General features: G+C 41.9%; 1 protein-coding gene across 3 annotated transcripts in view; it reads right to left on the reverse strand.

The window, feature by feature from the left end:
* The window catches only part of UGP2 (UDP-glucose pyrophosphorylase 2), a 73,827-nt gene that overhangs the window by 38,092 nt on the left and 21,809 nt on the right, over positions 1 to 13,926 (reverse strand). For all 3 annotated transcript variants that reach the window (XM_075863140.1, XM_075863139.1, XM_075863141.1), the window contains exon 2: positions 633 to 760. In XM_075863140.1, the coding sequence (XP_075719255.1) occupies positions 633 to 746 (114 nt within the window). In that variant the 5' untranslated portion in view covers positions 747 to 760. The remainder of the gene's footprint in view (positions 1 to 632; positions 761 to 13,926) is intronic.

The raw sequence follows: 13,926 nt of genomic DNA on the forward strand, positions 1-13,926 counted from the left end.
CTACGATTACATTGTGACATGTGGTCGTTCACAATACGCAGTAAAATGGTCGCATGCGACCTCTAACAACTACTCCTTTTGTTGGGATATACCATTTGTTTATTTTTATGTGCAAATATATTTTACTAAAATCGATCTTCCCTTCCAAATAATGGATTTCTTTAACAGGACAACACAATTAACTCAGCTAGCGTATTCGTTGTAGAATTTCGATTACAGAAACTGCCCTGAAATTACGCAACAGAGTACGGTACAATGTAGGTAAATTGAGTCTTAACAGACCCCATTCAGTTGTGGCGTAAAAAATATGCCTCGGATTTCAGACATGTTGCGGTTGTCTAAAACGCATGAAACATGTAGATTTCAGGTTAGTTCAACAACGTATTATCTACACAAAGGTGGAAGCCCGGCCTTATGGGTCAGACATCTGCTCTACAACCAACACACAGCACCTGTTATCTAAGGGTGTATTTTCACAAGTCGTTCCGGTGTGTTTTTTTCAACGCATTTCAGAATTGTGTCAATACCGCTATGGTTTGGGCGATTTTGCCGTGATTCCAAAAATTGTTGCAAATTGTTGCAAATGAGCCCTAAAAGAAAGAAGAAAAAAAAAGTTTAACTTAAAGATGTACCTCTAATTCAGACTCCGGTGCCGTAGACAAAATTTTTTCCAGGTCCATCTTCATGGCCTCCTCCAGCTCCTGTCTGATGGCTTCCTGGAACTGCGACATCCCGCCGCCAGACATTGCTTTGCTTAAATCTAAAAAAGTGAAAATTAATAAATAAATCAGTTGCTGCAAAAGAAATGTACTCACAAATATATCCTCAATGACAAAAGACCCCACAGACCCCTTAGCTGCCAAGACACTTGCGAACATATACGGAGTCCTGGCTCGCTCGATTCACTAAAGTACATCCGAACAACCAAAGACTTGAGTAGTTAAAAAAAAATTACAAATATAATAATAATTAACCAGAAATCAACCATAACAATTTATCCAGGAGAAAGTTATAACATTTTTATATTGTTTAACCATTTTTTTTTCTTTATTGACATAATGCACAAGCAGAAGGGCTCTGTTCACATCTCATTTTTTCCTTCTGTTTGAGGTATTAGTCGGAAGTATACCTCTGATGGAAGGCCGCAACGTATGCCACTGTAAAAGAATACCGTGTTATACGCATTGACTCCCATTGTAAAAAATGTACACCGTGTGGGACACATTTTGTACTGTATCCCTCTGTATAGGAAAAGCGCAGCGGAATACACTTTTCTATACAGAAGTTGAAAAAAAAAATAAGAAGGATGCCGACGCATACCGGCCCCACCTATGCCAAAAAGATACACTTTTGGATACACCGGATACATGGGGCCCTATGGATATGCATGGCTTCTGAACCAGAAGCTTTGTCAGAACCATATGTATTCAAATAAGGTGTGAACAGAACTCTATACCACATGATCATATGGGTGCATATTATGGTCTGTATTAGGCTCTGTTCACATCTGCATTGGGGTCCTGTTCTGACGTTCCATCGGAGCTTTCCATGAGAACGGGACCCTGAACAGACACAAACTGACACGTTTCCATCACTTTTGATTTCAATGATGACTGATCCGATGCCCATGGTTTCCGTTTGTCTCTGTTGTGCACCGGACCCGGCGTTTTGCAGGAAGCTGGCTGGAAAATCCCTTTAAGCGCAACCATGTCTGTGTGAAACCAGTCTACTCCATCTAAAAAATGCTGAGGACTACATTTTCAAACTCTTTATTCTCTCCATTATTTGGAAGAGGGATTGGGGAGGATAAACCGAGGACGTTTTGTCTACGGCTGGTGTTCTTTTAATGTAAAACCGTAACATTTTCCTACCCTGGTCCCCCGCACAATATCTTTCTAACATGTAAAGTAGGAATCATGACCGACTAACCGACCAAGCAAGGGGAAGAAGACCTCATTCAGTTGGCCGTAACATGGCTCCATACGGGTCGCAAGAACTAGATCGGATCTGATCACAACAAACAGGGAGAACCTTTCCTAAACAAAAAAGCTGGGAATGGCTTTTGAAGTTTTGTTCAGATCTGCCACAAAACACAAGGAACCTGTTCTGAGCAATATAAGGACCATCGGAATGGTGTTGAGAAAATTGGGCACAGCGGGATAACCATGCGACTGATCTCAAAGAAGGAGCGCAATTGCTTTGCACAATAGTAGGAAAATATAAGGTTCAGATCAGCTTTAGCAGATAATTCCTAGGCAGGGATTCTCGGAGTTAGCCACTTTTTCCACTGTTAGTTAATAGTATTTTTCACACTATGTGCATGAATATTTTGAGCACATTGTGTTCTTTTAACACTGCAGCATGTCCTATTCCGGGAGTAACACTTCAAAATGAGGGAACAACAACATATTTATATATGTACAGTCTACATTCTTTACATTTGAGATCTACACCCACAACATTGTCTGACTTCTTGATTTATCAGGAGACCAAAAGGTTTTTCCACTGTTGGCACGCAAACCGTAACGGCAGATCAAAACCCAATTAACCTAAAAAATGAGTAGAACAAACAAAAGCTTCTTGATGTAACATCCCCGTGTGCCAATTCTGCCAGGCAACAACGCCAACCACTGAGCCTCCGTACAGAGCTTAGTATAAGGTCATTCTTAGGTCTTATTGCTAAAAGTTGTTTTATTCAGCTACGGCGAAGTTCGCACTTGCGTTGTAAAATTCGTTACTTTGATCCATTTTTATCCTTATTTCGATCTAAAAATGGATCTGTTAAAAATCTCATTGAAATCAAAATAACAGATGTAAACGGATTACAATCCGTTTGTATCCATTTTACATGGACACCATTGACTTTTGAGAAAGTGAATTTTCAGGGGAATTGCGGCCGCAAAAGCACATTTGTGTGCATGGGCCTTAGAAGGGCTTGGGCTGTCTGTGCGGCACAAACTGAAATCTACGACAGCTATGAAAAATTTGGCGTAAATTAGAAACTTTATGACGCAGGTGGCGGCCAGTCCCACAAGGACTTGCCTGCTTTTTTGAAGTTTAAAGGGCATCGAAAAAAGAAAAAAAAGAAAATAGATCTGCAAAACTTTTTCTGCTAGAAAACTGGCAGAGGTGGTATAAAACCTCCACCTTAGGCTAGGGTCACACACAAAAGTTTTTGGCTCAGATTTTGAGTCAAAGCCAAAAGTGGATCCAAAATGAAGGTCTCTAGATTACATTCTTGTGTGTCCACTCCTATGTTTGTCGTAAAAACCAAAAGCCAAAAACTGCACAGTGAATTGCTGCACCGCAGGGGCGTAACTATGGGGGGGCGGGGGGAATCAAAGGTTGCAGTCACACCTAGGACCTGAAGCCTGAGGGGGCCCAAAAGGTCCTTCTGCCCCGTATAAGACAAATGTGATAAATGACATTGGATAGCTGAGGGGGGGGGGGATGTTACCAATTTTGCATTGGGACCTACGCTTCTGCTGCACTGTACAAGTGGGAATTTGCAAACTTCTGGGTGATTATATTTAAGCGCACTTTTTAAACGCTTGTCCTAAACCCAAACCCACACAAAAGAAAGACAGCGAGGCAAACCTGTGGCAAAAATTGTGCCTGTAAGGCATGAGGTAGCACAATAACTAGAACTAGATTATGCTGCAGACTACATAGTGCACAAGGTGAATAAGAATTTATTATGGCCGATGCGTTTATTGGAAATGAAACACAAATACCATGAAATGGTCTATATGGAGATATTCTGAGCGACAGGAAGTGTAGCCTATCCAGCCACATTTACTGGCAGCAGCCACAATGTCTCACACTAGTACTCTGCAGTCTTCTCTAAACATCACTTTATAAAGCCTGACACAAAATGTAATGTAGTCAAAACGAAGATCTGGTTGACTATGTGCGCACGGGTGGGGGGGGGTCTGTTTTTTTAAGAAGCAGATCTACGTCTACTGTCGGCTATTAAAACCACATGTGCAATGATACACTTAAATATAACTGCAGTTCTTGGAACTCGTTCTCTATTGTCGCAATAGTTAAACGGTCCCTAACCTTTCAACAAACTAAATAAATAGTACAAGCGAATATATACAAAACTTTGTAATACTTAGAGAAAAAGGACTCTTTCGCCTTATCAGGCACTTCCCTCTCTACCCCCTGCACTGATCATTCACGATCAATTCTCTGCTAAAGTCCGTCTTGAGAGACGAGACAGATTCTCAACTCAATAAGAGATCAGATTACATGCTGCCCATAGAAAGTCTATGGAGAGGGAAGGAGGGAGCTGCTAGCAGGGAAACCGAGGTAAAGAGAAAAACAGACGCTGCTGCAATTTTTAGTAAGAGTCATGCACACGACCGTAAAAACACCCGTTATTGCGGGTCGTTATTACGACCCGCAATAACGGGCTCATAGGCTTCTGTTAGCCACGGGTACCTTCCCGTTTGCTCACGGGAAGGTACCCGTGCCGTTAAAAAAGATAGAACATGCCCTATTTCATGCCGTAATAACGGCACGGGCATCCCATAGAAGTCTATGGGGCTCCCGTAATCATGGGTGGCTGCGTGTGTTCACCCGTGATTACGGGAGCGTTGCGAGGTGAGGTCAGGGGACTACCCGGTCTGCAGGCCACAGCCCAGTGGCGTAACTACCGTAGGGACTACAATGAAAACTATGGCAGAGCGGGGAGGTATCTCCCCGCTCTGCCATAAACAAAAGACATGTATCCCCTATCCTGTAAAAAATAAAACACGTTCATACTTACCGACAACTTCCTGCTTCTCCAGTCCGGTCTCCCGCCCGTTGCCTTGGTGACGCGTCCCTCTCGACATCCGGGCCGACGTCCTGGATGACGTTTCAGGCCATGTGACCGCTGCAGCCAATCACAGGTCAATCACAGGCTGCAGCGGTCACATGGACTGCCGCGTCATCCAGGGATGTCGGGCTGGATGTGAAGAGAGGGACGCGTCACCAAGACAACGGCCGGGTAAGTATGAATTTCTTTAACTTTTATTACAGAAAAGGCTGTCCCTTCTCTCTATCCTGCACTGATAGAGAGAAGGGGCTGCCGATTAGTGCAGTGCTATTTTGCTGCCAAAAACGTGCTCGTAAATACGGGTGGAATACGTGTGACACCGGACCCATATTTACGAGCACGGGTTCGTAAATACTGGTGCAAAACGGGTGGAATACGTGTGACACCGGACCCGTATTTACGCCAGTATTTAAGGGTGTGAAAAAATACGGTCGTGTGCATGAGGCCTTATACCATTATATAACACGCCCAGTTGCCCATTGAAAAGCTCATTTGCATAAATATAAAATTGCTCAGAACTTGGGCAAAAATGATCGTTTTTGTAAAAAAACAAAACTTTGCTGTTATCTACACTGCAGCGCCAATCACATTCAATAGGAAATAGGGATTTGATAATCTGGTGACAGAGCCTCTTTAAAGAGGCTCTGTCACCAGATTTTGCAACCCCTATCTGCTATTGCAGCAGATAGGCGCTGCAATGTAGATTACAGTAACGTTTTTATTTTTAAAAAACGAGCATTTTTGGCCAAGTTATGACCATTTTTGTAGTTATGCAAATGAGGCTTGCAAAAGACCAAGTGGGTGTGTTTAAAAGTAAAAGTCCAAGTGGGCGTGTATTATGTGCGTACATCGGGGCGTCTTTAATACTTTTACTAGCTGGGCGCTCTGAAGAGAAGTATCATCCACTTCTCTTCAGAACGCCCAGCTTCTGGCAGTGCAGACACACAGCGTGTTCTCGAGAGATCACGCTGTGTCGTCACTTACAGGTCCTGCATCGTGTCAGACGAGCGAGGACACCGGCACCAGAGGCTACAGTTGACTCTGCAGCAGCATCAGCGTTTGCAGGTAAGTAGCTACATCGACTTACCTGCTAACGCCGATGCTGCTGCAGAATCATCTGTAGCCTCTGGTGCCGATGTGTCCTCGCTCGTCTGACACGATGCAGGACCTGTCAGTGACGTCACAGCGTGATCTCTCGAGAACACGCTGTCTGCACTGCCAGAAGCTGGGCGTTCTGAAGAGAAGTGGATGATACTTCTCGTCAGAGCGCCCAGCTAGTAAAAGTATTAAAAACGCCCCGATGTACGCACATAATACACGCCCACTTGGACTTTTAAACACACCCACTTGGACTTTTGCAAGCCTCATTTGCATAACTACAAAAATGGTCATAACTTGGCCAAAAATGCTCGTTTTTTAAAAATAAAAACGTTACTGTAATCTACATTGCAGCACCTATCTGCTGCAATAGCAGATAGGGGTTGCAAAATCTGGTGACAGAGCCTCTTTAAGGCTAAGGATGCAAAATAGGAAAAAAAAAAATGGACCAAATATACTAGGCGCTGCTGTTATGAGACATATTTAATTAAATACAGGCAAATATAGGCTACGCGTTTCGACGCAGGACATGAGTCTTCATCAGGCCATAAACATCTTAACCTTAAGGCTAAGCTCACACAGAGCAGATATGCGGTGTGCTTTTACGCAGCGTATCTGCCCTGGGCGCTGCAGTGTATTCCGGCTGGAAAACCACACCAAATTGTGGTTCAGTTTTTCATCCGGAATGTCTGCTGCGGAAATCTGTACGTAGGGAAAAAAAAAACATTGGATACATACGTAGCCACAGTGGCGAGTCTCTTTGCCGTCCTGCAGGCCAGCCTCCTGGGATGACGTTTCATCCCATGTGACCGCTGCAGCCTGTGATTGGATGCAGTGCTCAAATGGGAGAAAAATCATCTTGGGGGCCAGCCTGGATGAAGAAACACAGAATTCTTGGTAAGTATAAGATTTCATTAAATTTCTTAGTTGCGTTTTTGAGGCGGAATCGCTGCTTTTCCGCCGCAAAAAAAATTCAATTTTTTACCTCCCTATTGAATTCAATGGGAAGAACCTGCAACAAGTAAGCAGCGATTACGAAAATACAATGGACATGCTGTGGATTAATAAACCGCACTTCAGGTAAAAGTTTGAGCGTTTTTTTCCACTTCACATTTACGCAACGTGTGGATGAGATTTGTCCAAATCTCAAACACGCTGATGCTACTGTATTATGCTGAAGATTTTCTGCAACAAAATTTGCAGTATTTACACTACGTGTGGACTTACCCTTAGGGTACTCGTGCCGGATACGGCTGAGCCGTTCACGTTCGTGTAGCAGGACAGACAGAATTACACTATTTACAGCCAATATAAGCACATTGCACATGACACACATTGACTAATACATCTAGTTCAGACGTTAGCCTTTCAGAAACCCTGAGGGATTTTTAATGGCTTAAGTAAAATGCTGCCCTATGCTTGCTGAAACACTATGTAAGCGTAATGCACAGGAGTCTGGTTCAGGACGGTAAAGCCCCCCGAGTAGCGAGAGGCCCAGCTGTAACAAGAGATAAATTAGGTCTACTAATACGCAGCCACGGTTTAATGAAGAACAGATATTCCGTGCAGATGCAAAAGCTGTGTCATATACCGGAGAGGGAAAAAAAAAAACAAGAAAAACAGGCATCAGGCAACAGCTACTAAATACATAAGACAATTACACTATAATAAATTAGTAATGAATAGGAAGGAGTTCCATAGATCAAAATAAAATGTAGATAATTTAATTCACTCAAGAATTCCAGCCACAGCGGACGACATCCCATAGACTGAAGACAGCACGCATAAAAAAAGAGATAAAATAAATTGGTTTATCAGACGATTATTCTCAAGAATACGGAAGCATGAATTTATATTGCTACCGTAGTTCCAATCTTTGGCTTAGCAGTATACATTTCTAGATTTAGGATAACTACGTACCACTAGAGGGGTACATAACCGTTTTATGTTGGCTGGGGCATCATGTTCGCCTATCATCAGTTATCGGGACCCGTCGCCATTATCCTATTGCTGCGAGAGCCCATATGTTAAAGTGCCATTTTTTCGATTACCAATAACTTAGGCAATCCCTAACATGTTGCAAAGTAGGAGTATAACCGGGACTTCATTTTGGATCCTGAACCAGAGTTTTTGCTCTTCTACATATGAGGTTTATATTCCAAGTACTGTATCACGGACTGCGGATCATAAGTGGTTAGTCGAGGTGTTTTTCCGCTCAATATAGGATATGGGCCATAGATAGTTAGTTGGCGACCAAACAATCATTTAACCAACATCAAGAACGTGCCTGTTTAGCTCAGCCAAAAAAGCTATAACGATGGAGGTATGGAGAGAAGCGACTATCTAGCACCACTTATCTGGGTGAAACAAAGAATCAGATAGGTATTGCCCTTATGGCCAACTCAACTATTTCTAGATCATTTCAAGAACCAAGACCGGGAACTAGTTGCACTTGGCTCAGTGGGGTCCAACCACTGTCTGACATGTCAAAGCCCTTCTGGTGCTTCTCAGCCACTACACCGATCATCCTTCTGGCAATGGCAGATGTTGTATACTACTAACAAATGGCCCGTGGGACACGATCGATATATATATATATATATATATATATATATATATATATATATATAAAAAATTACTTTGTGCATTTAGTTTTTGGATTGTTTTTTTTTTTTTTTTTTTTAAACACAATTTTTTTTCCTTCATCTGCCTGGATACTATAATCGTAGCTGCCAAAAATGTAGTACATTTTCTTCAACTATTTTATTCCTAAGAAAGACACACATTTACACAGCCAAAACCAACAAAACCAAACAGCTGTTATTGATGCTGCTGTGATGTTATAAGTGTTAGAATAATGTCAGTGTCTTAGCGTTACGGGCAGTGCTGGCACGGGGCCTTTACTACATTATCTATTCCCATAATTCCCTATTCAAGACAAAGGCCTACTAATCTAGATCATGCTGTAGACTAGAGAGCTTCTTATGCTTTACATTGATCTGAATGTGATGGTCTGTATCTGCTGCCCTATAATTTGAGTCCCTTGGAGCAGAGACATTAAAGAGGCTCTGTCACCACATTATAAGTGCCCTATATTGTACATGATGTGATCGGCGCTGTAATATAGATTACAGTTCTTTTTATTCAGAAAAACAATATTTTTTGACGGAGTTATGACCTATATTAGCTTTATGCTAATGACTTTCTTAATGAACAACTGGGCATGTTTTACTTTTTGGCCAAGTGGGCGTTGTACAGAGGAGTGTATGACGCTGACCAATCAGCGTCATACACTTCTCCCCATTCATTTACACAGCACATAGCGATATAGCTATATCGCTATGTGCAGCCACATAAACACACTATAACGTTACTGCAGTGTCCTGACCGTGAATATACATTACCTCGAGCCAGGACGTGATGTCTATTCAGAATCCTGACACTTCGCTAACACAATCCCGACACTACAGCACAGTAGTGCTATGTGCTCTGTAAATGAATGGGGAGAAGTGAATGACACTGATTGGTCAGCGTTATACACTCCTCTGTACAACGCCCACTTGGCCAAAAAGTAAAACACGCCCAGTTGTTCGTTAAGAATTGCATTAGCATAAAAGCTAATATAGGTCATAACTCCGTCAAAAATGATTGTTTTTCTAAATAAAAAACACTGCTGTAATCTACATTACAGCGCCGATCACATCATGTACAATATAGGCCACTTATAATGTGGTGACAGAGCCTCTTTAACATCTCCTGAATGATCTTGGTGCAGATTCTGCAACACAAATTCCTATTGATAGAAGTGGAAATCAGGGAGAATAAAAAAAAATAAAAACGGTGCCGACAAGCTTGGGCACGGTTTATCCGCTGAAAAACGCCAAAAACATCATGCATTTGAAAACCCGCCTTGAAATACATCCTGGAAAAAAGGCTGATTTTGGAGGCAGAAACAGCAACTGTTTTTTTGGCTTTTAAAAAAACTCAGTGTGAACATAAGGTGAGAGTAGCCACTTTAAGGAAATTTGGAGTTAATACAGAGGGATCCATTGTTTAAGATCCTTCTCAGTTGGCCAGAGTGGGTAGACAAGCCTGTACACAGAAAATGCATTTATATGAATGGGCAGTGTGTTATGCTTAATGATTTCCCTGTGGTGGCGCTGCAGGGAAATTGAACACTTACTGCCAAGTTTCCCCACAGATTACAACGGATCGCTTTGGGTTCCAGCACGGGCGACACTGTGATCGGCTTATTCTCAAGGGACCCTTCTAACAAGTAGGGATTGTCCAAAGAGGAGAACCACTTTACTGTATTTAGGGAACTTCTAATAACTTTATCATTTTAATACATTTGTAAGCCCATGTAGGCGGTGTTACTGCATCTAACCCTCGACTCAGCCCTAACCAATGAAATGAAGGGCTGCAAATGAGTCTCTAGAAAAGGAGAAAGGGAACCACATCAAAGCCTCACACTAGTAACCACAGTAAATACCTTCGACAGCCACCTTATAACCATTTGTCGTACAGCACTGTTATTTTTGAGGAATCTCACATGACCCTCAGTCCTACAAGGAACTACACATTTTTTGCGGCAAGCAAGTTACATTGGAGAAAGCCCAAATAGTTGGATTATACATGCTGTGAGCGAATAAACTGCTCGCATAAACCCTCGAAGAAGGACCCTTTGTGTCAGGAAAACCAAGAAATTCCATGGAATTAGCTAGCTGTTAAAAGGCACATCTACATAGGACTCCTGACATCTGCTATTTTTAAAGCACCCCGTGTCAATGGAAAAATTGCACACTTGGTGGTGTTTTCACACGCTATTGTGTCCAGATGTTCATTTAAAATCTATAGTGAAATATGAGAAAGCCTACATACATGGCGAATAGGAAAACACATTGGGGGAATTAAACACGCTATGCTAGTTTTCTGGCGTAGAAAAGTTGCAATTTGCGCAAAAACTCTGAGGCAACTGCGACCCAACAAATTTATTATTGGCATAAACTATAGCAAAATCTACGCCAGTTCCTAGCTGGCGTAGATTTGACTTTCTGGCACACTGACTGCCAGAGGTGTGCCTGATTTATTAAGAGGCATGCGCCTCATTAATCAGGTGAATCTTACTGTAGCGTGTTTCCCATTAAGACTGGCGTAAGAAATGCCAGTCTTAAATAAATTCCTCCCATTGGGGGAGATATTGCAAAACTGTCGCAAAGGAAAAAAGTGGAGAAGATACCTATGGCAACCAATCAGGTCGCTGCTTTCATTTTCTAAACGGCATAATGAGAGGTGGAATATGATTGGCTGCTATGGGCAACTACTCCACTTTTCCTTTGCACCAGTTTTGATACATCTCCCCAGCGTGTCTTGCTTTTTGACATTTTTGTAGTGTTTTTTTGGGGGTTTTCAATAAACACAGCATGCTCTGTGGCATTTACAAAATGACAATAAAAAAACGGCACTAAACACATGTAAACAAATGCCTTAAAAAAGTTTGACATGCACTGCGCCTTTTACATTTCTAAATGCAGGGGGGGGTGAACGAGGCCTAAGGATCAGAAGCCATGACACTAGTGTGAATAAGGCCTTGTTCAGACCATGATTTTTTTTTTTTATTGTGCCCTAAAAATAAAAACGCTGTGGTTAATTTTTTTAATAAATACATGTGGCCACGATTATTGGCAGCATTTTATCCTGTTCATCTCCTCTTTCCCCTGGCACCATTTTTATCTGTGCAATTTTAAACATTAGAGATCCAAAACATCCAGATTACTGTGACTAATCAACAAGCGTATTAATCAGTATGTCCACAATGACATAGGATCATCGCTATATGCTAGACAAAAAGCTCCAAGCTAAACATACACGCTCAAGTTCAAACATTCAGAAGTATTTAACCTTCTGAAGTCCAACGACGCCTCTTTTTGGCAAGACGTGGTAAAAATGTAACATCCACACCATAATCAAAAGGAGCTCATTTTTAGGAATAATGTAAAAAAAACAAACAAAAAAATAAAGTGGATCTGTCAGCCAAATATACCGCCCCATATAAGGGCATCATACTAAAGCTACAGGTCCATATTCCTTTTATCTAAAAAATGGCAAACAAATTTGTGCCGCTCAGGCAATAGGAGCGATGAAAGAAAAACACTGGACTCATAATTATTAGTCCGCTGAATTCATTATGGTGCGCTCCCCCAGCCGCTCTCGGTGGCGACTGACAGGCCGATGTGTATATGTCCTTACAAAGCGCCTGTCCGTTATTGCGGAGAGGGCCAGTGGGGATTGCAGTCCAGTGTATTCTTTCATCGCTTCTATAACCCAACCAGCAAAAAGATTTTTGAAGAAATGTACAAAGTTTTGTCTTAAAATCCTTTGCAGAAGATGCTCAGCCTTTCAGAGCTTCCTCACAAGAATATGGAAATCTTGAATGATTTAAGATTTCTCCCTTCCCGTTAAGAGGCCAGAAGAAGTCGGATTACAGTGTAAGGTTCGCAGATTTTGACACTAAAAAACAGCCTAAATTGTGCCTCCCCGCCCCCATTGATTTTAAAAAGGAAGGCAGAGGCGTTTGGCCACAGAGAAAAAAACAGTGAAAAACGCAGAAAAAAAAAAAGAATGAAAATGCTGGCAGTTCTAAATCTGCCTTAAAATTTGAGGCAGATTTTTTCTGTCTACAAAAAAAACTGTGGGTATTACCCCTAAGAATTTTACACCCTGTGAGGCCCCATGCAGACGACAGCGCCCATAATCACGGTTCTATGTCCTATTTTTTACGGAAGGTTTCTACGGCACAGACACCTTGCCGTAAATATACGTGAAGTTGTCCATCGGCAATAGGAATGAATGGGTCCGTAATTACAGACGAAACCTACGGTCGTGTGCATGGAGCCTTACTGAGTAAGGCCCTGTTCACACAGCGTGTTTTTGACGTGTATTTGGGCTCGTTCTACACACCAAAATAAGCGTAAAGTGCTTGATTAAGCTTCCCATTCAAATCATTGGAAAAGTGCGCATTGAGTACATGCAACGCGTTTTTTTACGAAAGCGTATTTTAAGAGGATCTGTCCCTAGTTTAGTAATGCCCAATCTCCTAGCTAATCTGATAGGCACGATCATGCTGATAATGCTAGTAAAAATGGTGTCCCAAAAGGTCTATTATTTTGGAAGTTATGAGCTTTTTTTTTCAACAGCAGCGATTCTCCTGAGGTGGAGCCTCCTCACAGCCTCTGACGCTGTCCAATCAGCATGAAGCTGCTTCACACAGTGTGAGAGACTGAGGCTGGAGGGAAGGGGGATCACTTCAAAGAGCCATATCTCCGGCTGTGGTCCACCTAGAACAGCGGTTCTGGTGGTATATGAAAGATTAAGTTCTAGCTGTAAAACAACCGGACATATCACCTGTTGAAAGCACAGTCGAGAATGGAAGCTGTATACTAGATGATGTTGCTGGGCAGTAAAGGGGGGGAGAAGCTGTATGACGATTGGACAGAGTCATACAGAAAACATTACACTGCCCAGAGTGAAAAGAAAGTCCCCTCCCATTTGACAAGTATAGCTAAATTAGCATACTTAGAAAAATGCTCATAACTTTGCAAATAAACATTCTTGAAAAAACAAAAACACTAGAAATCAGCATGACAATGCCTATTAGATTAGTTAGGAGATCGGGAATTAATAAACTAGTGATAGATCCGCTTAAAAAAAAAGCATCAGGTCAATTCTTTGACGCATAAAACATACCGAAAACATTCCAAATGTTCCCGTAGTCAATGGAAGTCCTAATTGAGCGCTAAAAAAGGCACAACAACAACACATTAAAAAAACGCAATGAAAACGTGCCAAAGACTCCTGTATTTCAAAAAGCGCTTTACAAGAAATGCTAGCGTATAACACGTTTGCACATCATTTTTTTAGCGCTGTGTATACATGCCCTTACATTCTAAGGTTAGAATGTATGAAAATGTATACGGACTGCATAAAGAGAGAAATGACTTCCG

The sequence above is a fragment of the Rhinoderma darwinii genome, chromosome 4, assembly GCF_050947455.1.
Source record: "Rhinoderma darwinii isolate aRhiDar2 chromosome 4, aRhiDar2.hap1, whole genome shotgun sequence".
Taxonomy (NCBI): Eukaryota; Metazoa; Chordata; class Amphibia; order Anura; family Rhinodermatidae; genus Rhinoderma; species Rhinoderma darwinii.